The sequence below is a fragment of the Sprattus sprattus genome (genome assembly GCF_963457725.1).
Source record: "Sprattus sprattus genome assembly, chromosome: 11".
In the NCBI taxonomy this organism is placed as follows: domain Eukaryota; kingdom Metazoa; phylum Chordata; class Actinopteri; order Clupeiformes; family Clupeidae; genus Sprattus; species Sprattus sprattus.
Genome location: NC_137909.1, coordinates 19,322,886 through 19,345,852, shown reverse-complemented (window position 1 = coordinate 19,345,852; position 22,967 = coordinate 19,322,886). Strand labels below are relative to the sequence as shown.

General features: G+C 42.6%; 1 protein-coding gene across 1 annotated transcript; it reads right to left on the bottom strand.

Annotated features, from left to right (window-relative positions):
- Window positions 1–6,900: 6,900 nt before the first annotated feature.
- Window positions 6,901–22,678, bottom strand: slc5a1 (solute carrier family 5 member 1; the record flags this gene model as incomplete). Its single annotated transcript, XM_080847304.1, has 15 exons — window positions 22,592–22,678; window positions 18,501–18,572; window positions 17,381–17,485; window positions 17,118–17,177; window positions 15,979–16,083; window positions 15,469–15,574; window positions 13,675–13,755; window positions 13,233–13,444; window positions 11,235–11,370; window positions 10,883–10,990; window positions 10,294–10,444; window positions 9,241–9,409; window positions 8,544–8,759; window positions 7,564–7,669; window positions 6,901–7,115 (listed from the first exon to the last, which is right to left on the bottom strand). The coding sequence occupies exons 2-15, from the start codon at window positions 18,567–18,569 to the stop codon at window positions 6,901–6,903; spliced, it is 1,839 nt and encodes a 612-aa protein (XP_080703430.1). The 5' UTR covers window positions 18,570–18,572; window positions 22,592–22,678.
- Window positions 22,679–22,967: the final 289 nt, after the last annotated feature.

The window sequence follows — 22,967 nt, the reverse complement described above, 5'->3', positions numbered from 1 at the left end:
TGTGAATAAAGCATGTCTATGAATACATATGTTCCTACATGTATTGGCCACACTATGACAGACATTTGTGCTGATTGGCAGCAGAGTGCAGCACAAAGAAGAGATTGTAGTTGTGCTTACTGTAGTTATGCTGCGCGTATTTGTGGATGTTTGTGTGTGAGTGGGCTGCCACGATGACGACAATGATGATGATGATGAGTATGACAAAGGGAGGGAGGGAGGGAGGGAGGGAGGGGGTGGTTTCTTTTAATAATTCAACACCCCACCACCCCTCAACGTTCATCTCTCAGAGAGGACGTCGTCAGTCATATTTCTCTCGCTCGAGTTCATTAGTACATAGAGCTCTCTTTGTTCCCACCTCAGCTGCTTAAAATAAACACACCCTCGGACCCACAGACCACGCCATACACACTTACACACACACCAGCCTATAACATACAGATGACATAAAAATCTAATTCCTACTTCCATATTACTAACATGATAGAGCTGTGGGTTGCATATTGCAGTCACTGCCATGGTAATCAGCTATATGTCTCCTTAAAGGATGGTGTGATTTGTCATTGCTTTCCCTCTCTCCTTCCTTTACTTCCTGTCTTTCTTCTTTTCTCCATCTCTCCTTTCTTTTTCTTCCTGTCTTTCTTATTTTCTATACCTCTCTATTTCTTTTACTTCCTGTCTTTCTTATTATTCTCTCCATCTCTCCATTCCTAATTTTCTTGTTTTCGACTCCTCCTTGTTTTCCTTTTCTGTGGTTGGTGGTGTGGTTGCCTTTCGATTGTAGAAACAATGATGTGTGTAATGGATTTGGCATATTTGTTTTGATGTGCACAGTATTTTATATTTTGCACTTTTGAGTATGTGTGTAACATACAGTTGTGTATACAGTTACATTAGCTGCTTTGTGCATCTGCTCCAATACCTTTGGTGTTTCTAAGGCCATTTACATTTGGTGATGCATGTACTATATTTGGTTTATCTAACATTGTGCACATTGGATCTGTTGCAGTTGACATTATGTGTGTTGGATCTGCTGTAGTTTTTGCTGTGATGAATATTTTCACATTGTCTGTGTCGGATGTGCAGCAGTTTGTGTTGTACGTTTGATTTCACGTTGTGTGTGCTGGAGGTGCAGTAGTTTGCGTTGTGCAGTTGATTTCACGTTGTGTGTGTTAGATGTTAAGTAGGTGGTGTTGTGTGTTTGATTTCATGTTGTGTGTGTCGGATGTGTGCAGTAGTTTGCATTGTGTGCTTTATTTCACGCTGTGTGCGTTGGATGTGCAGTAGTTTTTGTTGTGTTTTATAACACGTTGTGTGTGTGCTGGATGTGCAGTAGTTTGCATTGCGTTTGATTGCACGTTGTGTGTTCTGGATGTGCAGTAGTTTGTGTTGTGTGTTTGATTTCATGTTGTGGGTGCAGTAGTTTGCGCTGTGCGCTTTATTTCATGCTGTGTGCATTGGATGTGCAGTAGTTTTTGTTGTGTTTTATAACACGTTGTGTGTGTGCTGGATGTGCAGTAGTTTGTGTTGTGTTGGATTTCACTTTGTGTGTGTGCTGGATGTGCAGTAGTTTGTGTTGCGTTTGATTGCACGTTGTGTGTGCTGTATGTGCAGTAGTTCGCGTTGTGCGTTCAAGGTCTCAGTTTTATATTGTATGATGCCGTGTTTCTTAGCAAGGGCAAGGCTGCTGCTTTGTGTACTACAGTAGGAGGAGCTTGCGTTGTGTGTATAAAAGTGGGCAGAGCTTGACATGTATGTGTCAGTCGACACTGTTAGCATGTTTGTCTGTGAACCAAAGGCTGGCATTGTCTGTATTCGATCACTGGCATTGACCAGTGACACACTGGCATTGTGTGTATTGCTTCAGGTTGAGCTGACGATGCCTATACCTGTGTTAAATGAGCTACAAGGGTCAATCTCTGTATGTTTGTTAGGAGAGCCCTGCCTAGGTGTAAGGGAATGGGTAAAAGCTGGCAGGTTGGATGAGTTTGTCTAAGCTGGTAGATGCGCCTCGGCATGGTAAGAGCGGGCACAGCAGCGGGTATTAGTTTGCTGCGCGGCATGCTCTGCGCTGGCAGGCTCGCTGCTGTGTGTGTCTGTGTGTGTGGAGGGGGGGTGGGGTGGCAGGGCAGGGAGGGAGGGAGGGGTGTGTGCAGAGCGAGCAGCATGTTATGCAATCGCAGCATCAGCGGGCGAGACATGCCCACTGCAGCACCACACTGCATGCCATGAGAGATCAGCAAACAGGGTGCCAACTCTGCCCAGGATACCCAGCTCCGTCTCTTTAGCTCCTTCTCCATCTATCTGCCTGCTTATCTATTTATCTATCTACCTCCAATTCGGGCTATTTTGTCTCTCATGACGTGTGCATGTTATCCATGTGAAAGTATACGGAAGAAACAAGCCAGGTGAGGAGTGAAGTCAGCAATACAAGGGGAGATTGATTCACTGAAAGTGCGTCTGTTCAGCCAAAATTGTCTGTAAAGTGACCCTGGCCATGTGAAGCTGCATGCATGCCTGTCCTTTGATTTTATACGTACTGTCCTCAACATGGACGACTGGACTGTGTGTGATGATCACACAAAGACAGACTCACTCACACACACACACACACACACACACACACACACACACACCATCACAGAAGCACAGTTTGAGGTTTTAAACTGCATATCTACATGTAGAAAACGCTAGAAAAAGCACACACTTACACAACTACACACACAGGCACAGCTAAAGGGCATCTCTGGTAAGAAACTAACACAGCAGCACGCACACATTTGCATCCAAATACAAACAAATCCACATAATAACTATAAATATTTGTAAATCTTCATACAAGACTAGGATATTTGTTTGAACTCTCCTCACCTGTAATCATGTTATTGCGTCCTTCCTCTTGCCCTGCAGCTTCAGGTCTTACTCCTCCTGGTACCCCTAAGGTGGCTGGTCTGTGTTTTTATCCTTGGAAAAGGGAGGTGGGGTGGTGCTTGCTTAGATATGAAGTCCTATTTATTTCACACCGTTAGCAACATCTTGTGATGAGTTAGGTGTTGACTTGGCAAGCCAAACACTCCTCCATCTTCTGCAGGAAACGAGGCGAGGGAGGGGAGCTGGTACTCTTGCACACAAGGCAGAGAGAGGGATGGACGAGGAACAAGGAGGGGAGAGGCTGCTCACTGCCTCAGAAGAGGTCGAGGGGGTCGGTGGTAGAAAGGTAGAGGATGATGGAGGGATGGCGAGAGGAAGATGGAGGAGAGACGAGTGCGTCACGGCGGAGTCGACCAGCGCTGTGTTGCGCTGTGTGTTTCTCTTTCTATTTCACCGTTTCTCTCTGTGCTCTCTTCCTTCTCTCCTCTTCTCTCTTTTCCTCTGCTCGTGTTGCTGTGCCACCTCTCCCCTTTTTCGTCACGCGGGATCTTTCTTTTCCCGTCGGTCAACGTGCGGCTCTCTCCCCATCGCTCCTCGCGCGCTGGGTCCACGGAGGTGTTGTGTAATAAGGTGTGTGTGGTGACCTGCGTCCAAGCTGCTTCTCTTCTTCTTCTCTTCTCTCCTCCTCTTCTCTCTGCACGAGACCTCTTCAGTTAATTTCCTCTGACACTGCCGCTTCTCCTTAGCTTCTCCTTCCTCTTTTCCCTCTCTCTCTCTTTATTCGTCCGGTACGTCTCTCTTCCCTTCTGTCCTTCTGACTCCGTCAGTGCTGGTGCTTTTGCGATCAGCTCCTTTCCACCCTGACCGTTGCTTCTTCTGCTGATGCTCCTCTACACAGCGACCACGCACGCGTGCGCGCTCACACAAGCATACACACAGAGAGACAGAAGCGCGTTCCCTTCGCTCCCCTTTCCTGGTCTGTGAGGTGTAAGCGCGTGGCGTTCTCTCTCTCCGTCACAGACACACTGTTCCTTTCTCTTGCTCTGTCTCTCTTCCTCTCCATCTCATGTGCACCTCTCTCTCTCTCTCTCTCCCTCCTCTCTCTGCAGTCTTTCGCTGCAGTGCCTCTGCAGGCTGCATCACGTTTGTTCATCGCCAGTGAAAAAGCGCAGCCAATCAGAGCCCTGCCCTTCTTTCACCCCTCCCCACCTTGTCCACCCATACACTTCCCCACACACACTCATACACAGGCTCTCAGAGATAAAAGCAGGCTTTTTCTGCTCACTGCAATGAATGAGATGTGAGTCATGGTCAGACTCACATACAAACACAGAGTGAGAGCAGACGGGAAGAGTGTGTAATGTGGGGCAGGTAACCTGTGATGCTGTGCGTGTGTGTGTGTACGTGTATGCGTGCGTGTGTGTACTGAAGAAACACTGGATGGCATCACACAAACGAATATCTCCACATAACCACAAAAGAGAACCAGCAAAAACCGCTTGAGCAAAATCCGCAAAATGTTGCATCATGTCATTAATTAATGAAACTAAACAATTAACTGAAACACTGAAAAAAGCTATGTACCAACTCAAATAACACTGAAATATCTCCACGTGTCTGGCACACAAAAACAAAACAAAGACATGAAGATATACCATGTGCGTAGAGGGACCAGTATTACATAAGTGTAGGGTTTTAATCTGTTTTAGAACGAGCCTGCATGCCTATAATCCACTACACTGACAGAGGAATATCTCCAAGAGCTTACTACCAAGCACTGATGCACACTCTCAGAAACAATTATATGCCATTCCCTCATAAACTGATAACATATGAAATCTTATATGTTTCATGGTTTGCATGGTGAAACGGCAAAAAAGCTGGATCCTACAGATCACAAATAAATACGTGAGTCTGGCTAAATGAGTAATTTAGGCTGTAAGGTCCCTGCCATGTCATGCGGTCAAATTTCCCATATTGAATTTATATACAGTATATAAAGACTATATATGACTATGAGTAGGTACAACCATTATGAACAACATTCACTAGCGGTCTTGGACAATGACTGTGTATAGAGGCTTTGTTATGACATATGCAGTCGATGATCTTGGACCTAGCTGTTTCACAGATCATAGTCTACCCACTTGCTCTAACTAAAACGGCTGTGGTTTTGAACTTTTGTCGGTCTGCGTCTAAGGCGAGATGAATGGCAGAGTAAGACCATTAGTGAAATTGCCATCTTACAACCAACTCGGGCCAGATACAAGATCTTTTATCTCACAACAGCCTATGAGCATAGAGGGTGTCAGTGAGCTCCGCTGATAATTTTACTCAGCTACACTCTCACACAAGCTTGCTGGGACGGAATAATGTGACAACCAACCCCTGTTCATAGACCTAGCAACACAGGAGCCATTCAGGAGTCAGCGAACATATTTACACATCAATCATGTCACTGTGTTACTGCACGCGGGGAGCGCGAAGGGCAGATCTTGTGTTGAAAAAGCCGAGTTGGAATTTGTTGATAATTGCCGCCACCAAGAGTTAAGTGAGATACAGCTCATACAGTCTCAGTGTCCTGGCTCAAAATAGACTTGTGTGTGTTATGATTAAAGAAAAATGTGCAAAATTGAAATCTTCCTGAAACCTGGAACATAATTGTAATGATGTTTCCTTGACAGTTCGTGTTATTTTATATAAAAATATCTGCTGTGTAATTGTGGGATTTCATGTGTGAAAGTTTTATGATTTGTTTATCTGTACAGACTTTTGCCTATAGAATTACATTGATGCTAGTGTCCCTGAATGTGTCTAGGCCTATATATGTATGAAATGTATGAAGTGTTACACCATGTGCATGTCAAACACAGATCTGGGAAATCAGTAATACTGTGAACACAAGGAAGTTCCTGTCAAAGAGAAGCCTGCATCAGTCATTAACTTGTTACCACAAAGGAGAAATGAGGAACTGTTTAATTCCTGGTTTCCCCGACCATTCCTTTGCTGTCGCAGGTTGCACTGATTTACACATTTAATTGTTTGTTTATAACAAATACATCAGCTTTTCTAGACATGTCACTTCATCATGTAACTACATGTTCGTTCTACCAACAGGGAGGAGAGTTCTTTAAACGTATTATTTCTCATTTGGTTGAATTAACCGATTGAAATACATCACTCCCTTTAATTATTCAAATTCAGTTTATTTATAAAACTTTATACATAGGATGAAGTAGTGCAATTATAACATTTCAACACCAAACCAACCACCATGTCCAACATTAATATTTTAATACCAGTAACTACGCATTGTAAGCTCTTTCAAAAGAGCTTAGTCATAAGGTCCCCTTATCACAAGATAAGCAGTGTTTAACCTTTGATAAAAGAATAGTCTGAGTCATTAATCTAGAACTAGAACCGTAAGAACTGTAAGCAAGACTGACATTCATTTATGCTGACAAATGTTTACGTAATTCTGTGGCCTATTATGGCCGCTGACAGGTATTTAACATATGGCAGAAAGATAAAGAAACAGTATGCCATCCACAGTTGGGTACACCTGTTTGCTGGTAGGCCATGTGGACTCAGATCAGATTGAGTTCAAAGTTCGGGGGAAAAAAGTTTAGATCAGGACCAAAATTAGTTTGGAATTGCAGATTTTTTTGTCAGCATGCAGTGATGTGCACAATGATGGATGAGGTAGTTGAGGATGAGACTGTTGTTTAAATCAGGGAAATCAAGTCAGACTTGTCTATATTATATTTCTAGTCTATATAAGAGCATTTACAGAGTCCTGGTCATCTTTATTTCGGTCTAGCATCTAGAGCTTTGATGTTAATAGAGTATGCTTGACAATGTGTGTTTGTGTGTGTGTGTGTGTGTGTGTGTGTGTGTGTGTGTGTGTGTGTGTGTGTGTTTGTGTGTGTGTGTGTGTGTGTGCGCGCTTATGTGTGTAAATGTGTGTATTTGTGTCAATGAATGCGTCAATCTGCACGTACTCCTGTGTAAACATGGGGGCCATGCTCGCTAACCATAGAAACCATGGAAGAAGACGCAGACACACAGGAGGATGAGGCCATTGGCGTTCACCACGTTCCTCCACAGTGGAACCTCTGAGGTGTCAGTCAGCTTCTTCTGCAGCTCGTCCTGCTCCTCTGCGCTCAGTCGCGGGCCCTTCTTCGTCTCAAAGCCGCAGAACCAGTTGTAGGCCTTCCTACAGAAGCCAGGCTCATCCTCGGGCTCTGCAGAATGGCAGAATGGCGTGTGTGATCACACGTCAAAGGTCAATATTTGAAATATAAGAAAATGCACCTGTGCCTTACGTACAATCTAAATCTATTCAATTTTGTAAGCATGAATCTCTGCCTTTTTACCAGTGGGGTGTGTGTCGTGTTGTTTTGTATTGTGCTGGGTATGGGTGAGGTATGGTGGTGTGCTCAGGTGTGTTTAATTATGTCGTGCTGTGCTGTGCTGTGCTGTGCTGTGCTGTGCTGTGCTGTGCTGTGCTGTGCTGTGCTGTGCTGTGCTGTGCTGTGCTGTGCTGTGCTGTGGTAGGTTTTTCTGTGTGAAATTATATGTGGTGCTGTGTGGTATGGTAGTGTGCTTAGCTGTGTTGTATTGTGCTGTGCTGTGCTGTGCTGTGCTGTGCTGTGCTGTGCTGTGCTGTGCTGATGCAGGCTGCTTTCCCACCTTCCACCCCCATGGAGCTGTCATCCTGCTGGTCTGTCCAGTCCTCCGCCTCCAGGTCGATCCTCTTCTCTGTGTTGTTGCGGAGGCTCCAGCAGAGGCGATAAAGCTGCAGCACACACACACACACACACACACACACCAGCCCCAGGGGTCAGACAGGAGTCAAGCACCGGAAAAAAACAACAGCAAGTGGGCCAACACTCACTTTCAGTCAGGGGCAGGGAAACAGGCCAGTCACATGAGTAGTGTGTCTGTTGTGAATCACACGCTGATGAATTTGGGTAGACGCGGGCACGATTCACTAATTAGAATCATTCTTTTGAGATTCTCAAACTAATGTAGGGCTTAGAGGTCTCTTTTAAGATTTTTTCACACACAAAAGATCCTTTGTGAACATTTGTGAAAACTGCATAAAGCTGATAGCCAAAGAACTCTCTGATGGGTTGAACACAGACAGACCACCTCATTAGTGGATTATTACCTCTTAGACTCAAAGCTTTTAGAGCGCCCTAAATGTAAACAAACTAAAGAGCCTTTAAAAGTTTTAGATTTTGTCTGCTTTGTTTCAGAATTGGCAGTAGGCACATCTTAGTAGATATATCACGTTGACCCCAGGTTTATAAATGCAGAAAGAAACAGCACTGAAGGACTGCCAATTCTAGAGTCTAACCAGACAAACTCGGCCAGTAGTCCATAAGGAGGAGAGGAGTCACTTATGAAGGAATGAGACAAATTAAAGGTATATTCAATATGATAGCCCTTACAATAAAAATACCTGTGTCTGTAATTTGTTTGTAATTGCAATCTACAGGCATTAGATTCTTCATTTATGACAGCGATCTAGAAAAAAACCATGGTGAATACAAAAATAAATAGAATAATAAACCACAATACCCAGAGGTCAAAGTATTGATACAGTATCATGTCAAAACATATTGCGATCCAATGGTACATAGTCATCTTGGGAAAGCTCTTCTTACGTTCTCATCAGGGATGGGCTTGGTCATGAGAGAGATGCCGATGATGAGCAGGCATGAGATGGTGAAGAGGATGATGGAGAAGTAGAGGTAGTGCACACCGCAGATGATGGTGGGGCAGAAGCTCGGGCTGGCACAGCTCCCTGTGCCGTAGGCGAACTCTGGGATCATCCGGGCCAGGCCCACAGACAGGCCCAGCATCAGGCCATAGAAGGCTCCCTGGGAGGGGGGATGAGAGGAGGGGAGAGGGGGTGAGAGGAGAGAGGGGAAGTGAAGGGGAGAGGAGGAGGAAAGACAAGAAGAAGGGAGAGAGGATGAGAGTAAAAGAGGGGACGGGGATGGAGGGGAGAAGAGGAGACAAGGGGAGGGGAGATGAGAGAAGATGAAAGGGAGAGGAGAGGAGAGGAGAGGAGAGAAGTGAGGGAAGAGGAGAGACGGGAGAGGAGATGGGGCTTTTCTATTCCATGTGACTGTATTTGGTAGAGCCGATACAATCCACTATAGCGTTTATGTGATGCGATGATGTCTGAATGGCCAATCCCAACCCTTAGTTAGTCAGTACTACTGTAGGTTGAGTAAAATCATGTGTCTGTGACTTGGTTGTACCAAACACCTTTGTTGATGGTAGAGTCCATTGGTGGGATTCAGACGTTGACAGCTCAGACGGTGAGAAAGAGTGAGTGGGATGGGTGAGGCTTACCGGCTCATTGACCCGCTTACAGAAGATGGCGAGGGCGAACACAGCAGCGATGGGCGGAGCCAGGAAAGACGTGATGGACTGGATGTAGTCGAATAGCTTCCCACTCTGTGCCGATTGGACGATGGGAATCCAGGCAATGCTCACTCCGATCAGGAACAGCATGAACACCCTGCACACACATTTCTGTCATGAAAACTAGACACACATCATTCAGACACTGAAAACAGCATAACATACCAACATTGGTCATATGACATAGTAAACATGTAAAATGTTTATTTGGGCAGACAGCACAAACCATTCACTGCTGTGACATTGTAGTATAGCTATTGTGAAGTATTAACATGGGTATAATGATAAGATGGTCCATTTTAGTAACTGTAACTGTTTAGATTTTGTTTTGTTTATCTTTGTTCAAGTTTTGTTTGTGGTGATTATTTTCGTTTTGATAAGTTTGTTTTACCTTTTGTCTGTCTCATGATTGGGTTTAGTTTCGTAGGAAGTGAGGTCATGGGGGTCAGGGGTCACACACACCTTTATTATGGTAGCATACATTGTACCTGACTAGACCTGAGATGCCGGCTCGCGGTCAAGGTAGTATGCTGCTGAGCCCAAGCTGATGAGTGTGATTACGTTTACCTTGCCTCATTTCCCCTCTCAATCGTTATGCAGCCAACAAGGTATGTTTGTCTATTTATGATGCTTTATTTCTTTGATTTCTTTAGGTTTGATTGTTTGGTTTGATTGTCTGTTGATTGTGTTTTTACTGCTTTTTACCAGTTCGACGATGGATTACAATGAATTAAAGAGAAAAATAAATCCATCAGTAAATGAAGAACTTTGGCCTTGCGTCTTTCCTGGAGGGGAGTGATAGTAACCTTTGACTACAGCTTAACTACGCAACTGGTGTCATGTGTAATTTACAATATATACTTTATGCATTTACGCTGTAAAATATATATAAGAAGAATATAAACTAAAGCCTTTGATAAACTCGAAGCCCACTTCATTTTTAAGTTACTACCTTTCATGAGGTGTCATGTGCAGCCCTACCTGCCGGCGAGCATGAGCTCCTTCTCTGAAGCGCGGCGGCGGATCTTGGTGTAGATGTCCATGGTGAAGAGCGTGCTGGACGAGTTAAAGATGGAGGTGAGTGATGACATCAGAGACGCCATCATGACAGAGAGCATGAGGCCTCTCAGACCTGCGTATGGGGAGGAGAACAGGTGGAGTCAAGGGGGTGTGTATACACACCTGTGCACGCCTGACTGCTCACACACACACACACACAAACACACACACACAAAAATACACACAGACATCATACAATACATTGCAGTATAAATGAGTCAAGGTTACAGTGTGCAGCACTTAGCACCAACAAAGAGTGTTAACACCCATGCACACACATACACACTCACACTCACACACACACACACAAATACGCACACACACACACACACTCACACGCACACATACACACACACTCTCACACACAAACACACACCTACGTACACTCACAAATAGACACAGACACACACACACACACACACACACACACACACACACACACACACACACACACACACACACACACACACACACACACACACGCGTAGCTCATGATAAATACTGTGTTTACCATTGGGCATGAGGTCCACCACCAGTTTGGGGTAGGCAATATTGGAGCATCCAACACTGGCCCCACAGTACTTAGTACATTCGTCAGGGTCCACACAAGCTATAACATCTACAGGAGAACAGACAAATATGTGTAAGTGCATAGATTCACAAACACACACGCGCACACCAGTAAGTAAGCTAATAATAGAATAAACCAGTCATTTACAATATCTAAGTCATGCATAGCAGTTGGCCGTTAGCTTTGTCGCTCTCTCTGTCTCTCTATTTTTGTCTTCACCTTCTTTCTGTTTTTTCAACATCACCTCGCTAACTAATTTCCCTTCCCCCCCCCCTCTCTCTCTTTGGCTCACCTGTGTAGAGCACTCTGCTGATCATGCCAGGGAACACCATGAGAAACATGGGCAGCAGCTTCAGGTAGCCGCACAGGATGCAACCGGCCTTCACGTGGGACAGGCTCTTGGCAGAGAGGCAGCGCTGCACAATCACCTGGTGGAGATAGAAGGTCACGTCTCAGTGCTCATAGCTCAGATGACTTAACCTTAACCTCGGGGGAAAAACTGTCGCTGTGCCCAGTCTTTGTTCTTCTCCACCCATACACAGGCATATTCAATGAAATGTGAAGTATTAATATCTTATTGAATATCTGATCGAATTGATGTATTCAATATCAGGATATTACTGCACATACCAGTAAGCCAACTTCCAGTAGGATATGTTTGGGCTTGCTACATCCCTACATTTTGTGCCCATATTTGAGAAGAGATGAGAAGAGGAGTGGAGTTTAGAGAAAAGGAGAGGAGGAAAGAGGAAGTGAGAACCCAAAATGGACACATTTTAATTTAGAGTATTTACAGTACGTTGTTTATTGCTAACTGTGAGCCAATAGGATACTCAAAAGTTCTTTCTGTGGGGATGGGAGAGAAGAGAGGAGAGCAGAGGAAAGGTAAGGAGAGGAAGAAGAAGAGAAGGAATGAGAAGACAGTATGGAGAGAGGAGAGGAGGTTTCAAACAGAAATGGAGTTCTGCTTCAGTTGACCGACCCTCTGGTCCTCCAGAGAAACAGCCCTGCCGCTTGAGTCGCATGGTAACAACATGGGGGGGTGTTTTTTTCATCCAGCAGGGCTAAAATATTTATCATGTTTTCCCACACACTGCCCAATCCAAGTAGGTCAAACTGAGTCGTGTGTGTGTGTGTGTGTGTGTTAGTGTGTGTGTGTGTGTGTGTGTGTGTGTGTGTGTGTGTGTGTGTGTGTGTGTGTGTGTGTGTGCGTGTGTGCGTGTGTGTGTGTGTGTGTGTGTGTGTGTGTGTGTGTGTGTGTGTGTGCGTGTGTGTGTGTGTGTGTGTGTGTGTGTGTGTGTGTGTACGTGTGTTTGTGTGTGTGAGAGAGAGAGAGAGAGAGAGAGAAAGAGAGAGTGATAGTAGTATGTGTATTGGGGGATGGAGTGTGTGTTACTAAATCAACATCCTGTCCTTTCTTAAAAAAAACACCTTAGTGCACCAGACAATATATCCTATCTTGTTCTGTAGGGATAATCAGCAGCTAACTAAAAGCATGCCTGTCTAAGTATAGAACACACTTAACCTCTGTGTATGTGTGAGTGACTGTGGTGTGTGTGTGTGTGTGTGTGTGTGTGTGTGTGTGTGTGTGTGTGTGTGTGTGTGTGTGTGTGTGTGTGTGTGTGTGTGTGTGTGTGTGTGTGTGAATGTTTTCATTGATTTGAATTAGAGAATGAGAGTCTATAATATTTGATCAGTTAAACATTAGGGGAATTGTCAGCCTATCGATTGTCCGTTGATTATACTTTATTTGTGATGAGCAATTTCGGCAGAACATTCTCACATTCTAGAAACTAGATAATTTATTCAGATGGAGTTGGCAAAGGGGTAGGGGTGATGGATGAGGCTTTGTGCCTCCTCAATAAAATGATGTGTACAAGACCAAAACTATATCATATGAACCATGGAGTAAAAATATTAAGAGTGTCGACAAAAACTTTACTGAACCTCTTTCTTTCAAGGTATAGTGGACTGAACTACGAATACTACGTGTGTGTTCTTGTGCATGACATACTTAAAATTCCATCATGTTCATTGAACATAATAATAATAATTCATGTGGTTTACTTTGATAATATATATACTATACTGTGTTTTTTAATAAACTTTATGAGGTGAAAGAGGTCAAGTCTACAGTAAGAATACACCAAGTGATTGCCCAGAAATGCAACTTGTGCACGTCTTTACTGTGGGCAGCCTGGTGTGGTCAGCCTGGTCAGCCAAGAGATGGCCTGATGTGCTAATCTGTACGGTAATCTGTGCTGTGTGTTAAACGGCTGAAGAGCGTCACCTGATCTGTGCACCAATACCATCCTGCCTGGATGGTGAGCCCGAACACGAGACCAGGCCAGGGCAGGTCTCCCGTCACCGCGTCCCTGAAGATGTGGAATGAGTCGGCTCGCGGCGTGTAGCATTCCTCGCTGATGTTCACGCCCACCAAGGTTGGGATGGCGTTCATGTACCTCTCCTGGAAGTTGTCGTAGCCACCGACTTCATTGAAAGCTGCAGCGCACGGGGTGGAGCTCAATGGAGATCAATGACATTCAAGTTCAAACTAAAAACTGAATTTGAGATAAAACCATAAAAAAAAAAATTCTATAGAAAGAAGAGAAAGAAGGATGAATGTTTTTTTAACAATAAAATTCCCTAAATACTGCGATGAGTGCTATGACGGAATAGCACAGAATGGCTGCAGGAGAGTGAATCCAGAGCTGAATAATGCAATGACTTACCAAACCCCATAAGGATGAATGACCCCACCACCATGATAATAGTCTGCAGGGTGTCAGTGTAGATGACAGCAGCAAGGCCACCTGGCACAGGAGCATACAATAGGAAGAGCACAGTCAGATTGGAGTCACAGTCAAGCTTTTCTGATGAGAACATCCTGAACATCCTGAAACACCCACGATTCTTTGGCTCATCTTGATGGAATACATCCTGAATCATCCATGATTCTTTGGCTAGTACATCCCAACACCTCTGATTACAGACTTCAGGCTTGAAGCATTTTGAGGATACTTAACAAAAGTTCATCTGTTCATCTGTTTTGGTTAATCTATTAAGAACCATTTGTTAATGCTTCCTTGTCTCTTAGGAATGAGTCTTGTGGCATGTCTTTCAAAGCGGCATGTCTTTCAACAGACCATATTTGTTTTATATTGGCAGGGCATGAAAACAAAAAAAGCTTAATCTATTATTTGGATGGTTTATTGTGTCTCAACACAGTGAGCAAATAAAGTATGCACATTCATTACACAGCGATTCACTTCCTTTTAACTTGGCAAACAAGCTATTCAAGTCCAATAAGTTTATGATTTAATGTTTTATCCATTATCAAACAAGTGGTCACAGAGATAGAGATACTGGCAGTGGACCTCCATTTTGAGAACGATGTTTGAAATAATTAGAACTTCAAACGGATTAGCAGCAGGAAACCAGTTTAATGATGATTATACCCCACCCTCTTAAATGGCAAGAACCTCTTAGATGTATGTCACATTTAATAGGCTGTGGGAGGTGGGAACAAACTGAAATGTCAATCAGAACCACATGACCAAAATAAGTGGAATGCTTCAAGTAAATGAATGACGGGTCTGTCAATTATTTTCAATATGTATTTGTTTGAAAGGGTGTTGTTTCTGATCAGTGCTAACTGTAACTCGGCCTATTTAGGAGAGAATAAATATTTAGCTGCCTAATCCTTGAAAGAAAGAGGTCCTGAGTTAAATACTTTATGGACACAATTCATATTCAGACCTTGCCGTATGGAGTTAAGTACATTTGGTGCTATTAAGCATTTTATAACAGTTGTATAACTCTTTGGGTCTTTCAACACTTTAGGAAACAACAAACTTTGGTCAACTGACCCTAGTGTGTTATAACAACACTACTCTCTCGGCGATTACAAAACTTCTTACCCAACTGTCCATGAATAAGATGATGCCCGAGATAAAAGTTCAGGTATCATGCTGACAGACGCAGCCTTATCAAAGCTCACGGACAATTACCCTCACATCGAGCCCCGAGCAATAACAACAGCCCCTACTCATTCTCCCATTCAAATAAGAAAGGCTGGACTTTCACCCCTGTGTGACAAACAAAGGGGCTGCATATGGAGATAAGACTGAAGGTCTAGTCTTTTCTCTAAAACCTCTCTGAGCTGTACAAATTACTCTTTCAACTAATGTCACACTTGGCTGTGTCTGCCACATTTAGAAGGAATGGGGAACTCCTACAAGTGTCAGACAATTGCAGAATACTTTATGCTGTATCAAAGAGAGTTTCATTGATTTTATTTTCTCTAGTGAAAGGAGACTCCTTATCAATGGATTCTATAGAAGAAATTATGCTTCTATATGCTTCTTCCATTTAATGTTTTACAGCCCTTATATGATGCTTTAAGAAATCATGACACCTAGAAATTCAGCATGAGACAGAATTAAACAAAAGTAGCCATTCAAGTCTTCTTTAGAGAGGGTCTATCAGTGTGTGGTTATTTTTGCTGCGGCGGACTGGGAGCGCACCTGTGACAGTGTAGAGAGACGTGATTAAGAGCAGCAGGACCACGGCCAGGTAAATATTGAGACCCAGAGCCTGGTTGATGAAGATGGCCCCTGCAAACATGTCTGCCTGGAGTGGAGATGGAAAGATGGATGGAGAGGTGATAAGGTGGGGATAAGAAAAAAAGAAGGAAGGGGGGAAAATACTCCTAGAATACTTAGCAGCACAGCATATCAGTCTACCTGTAGTAACTACTGAAAACTGTAAAAACAGCACTAGCAGTTCATGTTAGGTTGAGATGTGCTGTGTCACGATAAGGAAATAAGGAATTTGTCATTTGTAAAATCCATAAAATCCCCATCACTACAGAAATCAGAGGTATCGGTCATACCAGAGGTTTCACCACCTATGGGTACAAGCATACATTTTTTTTACTGTTGGAAGTGTCTGATAAGCCCCTGATTGCTGGCTTCACCTTTGAGTCGACACAGAGTGAGATCAAGGTGCGAATGCGTGACGCCATAGAGACTCACTGAGATCTTGGTGAAGACGTAGAGCACAAGGGACAGCACAGAGAGGTAGATACGGATGCGCTGGCCCCCGAATCGCTTCTTCAGATACTCCGGCATGGTCACAACCTGGAAATATTAGTGTGGACGGGAACAGAATAGAAGACTAGAAATATAAATAAGTGAGTCCACAAGGTTTCCTCAAAAACCAGAATGACCTGGATGGAAGTCCCTGTTAGGCTGAACAAGCGAGGTGTTTTCAGTCTCAGAAACCTCTGAAACATTCTGGTCTGTAAAAAAAACCTGGATTATAATTACATTTACCTTCTCTACATATATGTAGAATACTGCACATACTACTGCACTCTGCGTATTATAGGTGTTTAATGTCTCCTTTTTATGATGTCATGCGTAAGGAAGTAAAAGTGCTCATTGATACACAGATAAGATTATTTTCTCCATTAAGGGATGAATGGTTTAAGTAACAACGCAGAGCAGCATCAGCAAAAATGTGACCTCGGTTTTTATAATATGTGGGATAAAAAATATATGTTTCACATTTAATTAAGTAGGTTAGTATAGGATTCCATAGGATAACATAAATTGAATTGGTAACTTAGTGTGGCCATGTATTCTGTCTGACCTGTTGGGTAAGGTTTGATGAGCTAAGAGAGTTACTCAATGCTTGGGGTAAGGGGATCCTAGGTAAATATTCTTATCTATAGTGGAGGACGAGGTGGCCACAGTGTAAGAGTACGAGGGAGGGGTTTTAGGTATAAGAGATGGGTTTGACCAGAGAACTGTGGGCATTGTTGTGGGACATTTCATGAACATGGATTGCTTGTAACAATGCTCCCGATATCGTTAATAAATCTGCAGTACCACTCCAGTTGTCTGTAAGTAATTTTGACCACAAATACACATACTACTCTCTCTTTCTTTCTCGCTCTCAAACACGTACAAACACACACACACACACACACACACACACACACACACACAAACACTAACACACAAACACACACACACACACACACACACACACACACACACATGCACACACGCACATACACACACACACACACACACACACACACAAGCACATAAAACAGAAAAGACCCAGACAGCACACACAAAAGCCATTTATTTAATGAGTTTCTCACCCCAGCCTTGATGTATATAGGAACAAAGAGCCATCCAAGGACGATGACAAGCACAAGAGCCTGTGGACACATGTACACGCGCGCGCACACACACACACACACACACACACACACACACACACACACACACACACACACACACACACACACACAGAGTCATGCATGTTAATCACAGATATGGTAAGTACAATGGATTACCACATTTATAGATGAAATAAATATAAAGGCATATGTACAATATATATATTGACACAAAGACTTACATTCCATTCAAATCCTCCAATAGCAATTCCAGTAGCAGCAGCCGTCCCAGCAATGCCCACAAAGTGCCCGCTACCAATGTTACTGGCAAACAAAGATGCCCCTATCTGTACAAAAGAAATCACAGAATGAAAAAGGTTTTACTCATCACAGTATACTAGCATTAGTTAAAGGTACAGTATGCAGGATTTAGTGCCATCTAGCAGTTAGGCTGCAGATTGCAACCAACTGAATACTTCTCCCTTTCCAAACGTGTATGTGAAGCCACGGTGGCTGTCAGCTGCCATAAAAACGCAAAAGGCCCTCTTTAGTGCCAGTTTTTCGGTTTGTCCACTCTGGGCTTCTGTAGAAACATGGCAGTGCAACATGAATGATGAGGAGCTGTTCCCTATGTAGATACGAAGGGCTCATTCTAGGCTAATGAATACACAATGATGTTTAGGGACAGGTGATTGCACCCTAATGACAACATGATTATGAATACTATATTCTGTTTCTGCTGATAGAACAGCCTAAATCCTACAGTACCTTTAAAATGTCTCTACTCCTTATAATAGGGACCTGTCTTATTTCTTCTTGTGTTCAGTTTGAATCTCAGTGAGTGATAAAAACATTATTAAAAACAAGTTTATTGGCCAATAAAAGCTGATTTTCCTGTATGGATTGGTAAATAAACATCCTATTTTCCCCTCCAATAAATTCTGAATCATATTTGCCAGCAGACATTATGGCAGTAATAAAAAGCTCATACTGTCTTCCTTATCATTGGCCCCAGCTACTTTGGAAGTTAAGTAATGTCAAACAGAAAAATATTAGAAAGTTTGACTCCCAAATCCTATCCAGACACTCAAGTGCTCATTCGAAAGGAATGCAGATTGTAGCTAAGATATTTGTTTACTTTTTGATATGATGTGATTATGAATTTTATCATCATCACACCTCATTCGCCTCAATCTCAGTATGCTCAAATTCCTCTTCCTTCTTCTGTCACAGGGAGTCCAATTTAAGTCAGTCATTACTAACCCTAAACATATTAAACCCAAAGCAGACACACACATGCACACACACACACAGGTATGAATGACCACATCCACATGCACGCTCTCTCTCTCTCTCTCTTACCGGCCACCACACCATACTTCTCCCCGCCAGGAAGAAGCCTCCCACGGTTCCTCGACTGGTGCTCAGCATAGCCTGTCAGAGAGAGAGAAGACAGAGGGAGCAACAGGAGGGGTTAACAGTTGGACTAAGTTTAGGGTCAATAACCATTGGATGGACTTTTAGTTTTTACTTTGTTTTGAACATTCCAGGGTCACCTTGCCCCATTGGGCTTACAGTTCTCTCACACCTCCTGTTGAAATTGTGATGCTCTGATCCACTTTTGCCTCATCTGAAGTTATTAACACAAGTCATATTACTAGATAAGCGGCGCTGCCGCAATGCATCACTAGGATTAGTTCCAAACCAAAGCAAAGCTATGAAAGGCTTTAGGTACCTGGCTAATCACCTGGTTAAAACAAGCTGAAGCTAGAAGAACTGTCACTTTGTATAATACAGTGGTAGATTGCCTTTCAGTCTCTGAATTTAACTGAATAGTCAAATGGAGCTTGAGCAGCATCTTGCCTCTCAGTCCCTCCACCAGTTTGGACAAACAAGCTGAGAGTGTGGCAGTCTGTGACAGCACTACAGCCTCGGAGCCCCACACCAGACTAGTGATAGGTTGTGTCCATGGAATAAGCCTAAATTTAGAAAATGGCTGTGGTGAAATCCAAAGCGTCACTTTCCCTAGAATAAATAAGATTTATCAAAAGGGAGATATTCGTCATAACGAGTTTTTGGCATCCAGAAAAAATGAGCAGAGGTCAGCCTTCTTAACTGGTAATAATATTAGAACAGCGCCAAATGTTTAATTATTTCCTAAATTATGTGGAGATTAATAATATTTACAAAGATTAAGTAATATAAGCAAATACTATATTTCAGCAAAGCGCAGAGAGATGAACACACAGAAACCTTTGAGCCCACTCCCAGTTCCGCCGTTAGTCTCAATCAATTCAAATATGATTTCAAGGAAGAAAGGAAGGAAGAAGCTACAGACTATTTGACTATTTGACTCTATAAAACCATTTTTGATGATGTATTTCAGAATTTCAGTAAACCTCACAAGGAAAAACAGTTGCACAGCGAATACTACTTGGTAAAACTACTTAAGGTATCTAAATGTAAAGGTTGAGTTTATCATCATTCAATTTCAGATCTGCCTTTATGTCCTGTTATATATGTACGTATATACATATACATACAGTGCCACTTGAAAGTATGTGAACCCCTTGACCACTTAGGAGTTTTCTGTTGTTTTACCATGATTTTTCTTTTTTTCATCACCAATTTTCCATAGAAGGAATGTCAGGTTTATGTTTATCATTTGCATGTACTTTTTTTAGAGGGAATTGTTTGAGTAGCCAAAAGACTACATGAAACATGGAATTAGTCCATTTCAAAAGTAAGTGAACCCCCTAGCTGAATTGGTAAAGTCAAGCAGGTAACAGATTCAGTGAAACTTATTTGGGTGCTTGATTAGTCAATTAAGCAAACCGATCATCTGAGACATCCTTAGGGAAAGGTTTGGGCAACACAGATAGAGGAAACCAACCAAACTACTGTAGTGCCAAGGTGTACCCACACAGATCAACAATGCCGAGAGGAAACGAGATATCCGAGAACTTCAGGAAGAAGGTTCTGACAGCCCATCAGTCTTGGGGAAGCTATAATACCATCTCCAAAATATTCCAGCTCCATCCATCCATCCAAGACAAATAATTTAGAAATGGAGGGCATTCAACATGACCGCATCTCTGCCTAGAAGTGGACGCCCATCAAGACCATCACCAAGAAGCACCAGAAGAAGAATAAATCAGGTAAAAGTCAACCCACACATCACCTCTAAAGAGTTTCAGACCTCTCTGGCAGCATCTGGGGTAAATGTACATGGGTCTACAATCAGACGAAAATTGAATAGACATGACATTCATGATCGGGTTGCTAGAATGAAGCCTCTGCTCTCAAGAAAGAACAAAACTGCCCGTTTCAACTTTGCCCGAGAGCACTTGGATAAACCAAAGGCCTTCTGGAAGTCCCTTCTTTAAACAGATGAGTCAGAGATAGAATTATTTTGTCACGATCAAAACCAACAATTTTCGTGTGATTGTAGACCCATGTACCTTTACCCCAGATGCTGCCAGAGAGGTCCGAAACTCTTTAGAGGTGATATGTGGGTTGACTTTTACCTGATTTATTCTTCTTCTGGTGCTTCTTGGTGATGGTCTTGATGGGCGTCCACTTCTAGGCAGAGATGCGGTCATGTTGAATGCCCTCCATTTCAAAATGATTTGTCTTGGATGGATGGATGGAGCTGGAATCTTTTGGAGATGGTCTTATAGCTTTCCCAAGACTGATGGGCTGTCAGTACCTTCTTCCTGATGTTCTCGGATATCTCGTTTCCTCTCGGCATTGTTGATCTGTGTGGGTACACCTTGGCACTACAGTAGTTTGGTTGGTTTCCTCTCTCTTTTAATCTGTGTTGCCCAAACCTTTCCCTAAGGATGTCTCAGATGATCGGTTTGCTCAATTGACTAATTAATCACCCAAATAAGTTTCACTGAATCTGTTACCTGCTTGACTTTATCAATTCAGCTGGGGGTTCACTTACTTTTGAAATGGACTAATTCCATGTTTCATGTAGTTTTTCGGCTACTCAAACAATTTCCTCTAAACAAGTACATGCAAATGATAAACATAAACCTGACATTTCATCTATGAAAAATTGGTGATGAAAAAAATGAAAAATCATGGTAAAACAACAGAAAAGTGGTCAAGGGGTTCACATACTTTAAAGTGGCACTGTATGTCCCATCTTCATAGCAACACCCATAGCACCACACTGAGAATTCTAGAACAGAGTTGGATCAGAATGATCCAGAGGATGAGGAAACAGTTTACACTGTCAATTAAATTGAAACTGAATTTAGTAACTAATGCAATGTTTAATACTCTTTTATCTGACAAGTCTGATAAGAGTATTTGGTGTGTCATGTAATCATTTGAATGCAATGACGTTGTTGTGCCTTTTACAACTTCTTATAAAAAACAGCTTACAGCTTCTCATTCACGTGTGTACAACGTTTATCTGCAGTTGGTTATTTGACCTTTGATATCTAGAGTATTTCAAGAACGTGCTTTTTGGCTTGTTTTCAAATGTCGTGAACCTGTTTCACAGAAAGCTAGGTGGTTGTCTTTACATGATGAGAGTCACAATAAACGTTTATTTTACTCTAGTATTCAGATGTACAGTACATGCTCAGTTTATCAGGTCAACTCTAGTGACTTTATTTTTATGGCACATTTCGTACCAAGTGCTTAGGGAAAATAGATGGACAATAGCAATATGCATATATTACAGTAAATACACATTAATACTACTAAAAGAAATAAAAGGGAAAAAGTGGAAAGATTAAAAGACAAAACAATCCAAATACCTAATAAATACCAAAAACATGAGAAATGGGGAAAGAAAGCTAAATCTAAAGATGATCGGGAAACATGTAATTTATCCCACGGCTTTCCCTGCTCTCATATTTATTTTCATGCCATAAAAAATTCCATCTTTTCTAATGTGTCACTAGTCACTTCACCAGTAGCAGATGAGCTCACTGAACAGACTTCTGTAATGTGTCACTATCCACACCAGCAACTGGCTAATGAATTGGCAGAATGAGACATTCACGACAAATGCTTCAATCATTGATACACTGGTTAAACCTCAGTTAAGTTTATTGGGATTGTGTTGAAGCACACAATTTGGTAAAACATGTTAGCAATTGCAGACAGAGCATTTTTCATACAAGATAACCACAAAATATATCTTGCTTATGTAAAATGAATATAATTTGTATAAACAGAATGGAATTAGCTGTATTATTTAATATATTTGTTTAAACTGGCTTCCTTGGACCATCCACCAGCTGTGATGAAGAACTGATGATGATGAACATCTCTCAAAATATAAAGGTTACGTTCTGCTAAGTTCTATTTGTTCAGCCGAGGACTTCACATGAAATACCTGTTTGCATCAAACTTACAATTGATTGGTTGTTAACCATTTACAGGCATGTTTGTGGGGTCCACACTGCCTTTAAGTGCATGCAACAACTCACCCATATTCCCACTGCCAAGACCACTATAAAGTACACCACAATGACGGAGATGTCCGCTGGATTGTTGACGGCCAATGGCTGGCTAGTTTCATTGCTTGGCCCATTGCGCAGAAAGGACAATCCGAAATATTCCCAATCCATCCTGATAGCACACTGTGGACATGAAAATACCAGTGCTGTTGCTGCCGCTGCTGCTGTGTGTGTGTGTGGTCTTTCTTCCTCTACTGGCTTATAACTTGGGTTCACCTGTGTCACCTGTGTCAAGGCATATGCCCTGCCTCCTCAGGTGAGTGGGTGAGTGAGTTTGTGTGTGAGTGTGTGTGAGTGTGTTGTTCTTTGCATGTATACGTGAGAGAGTGTGTGTGTGGGTGTGTAT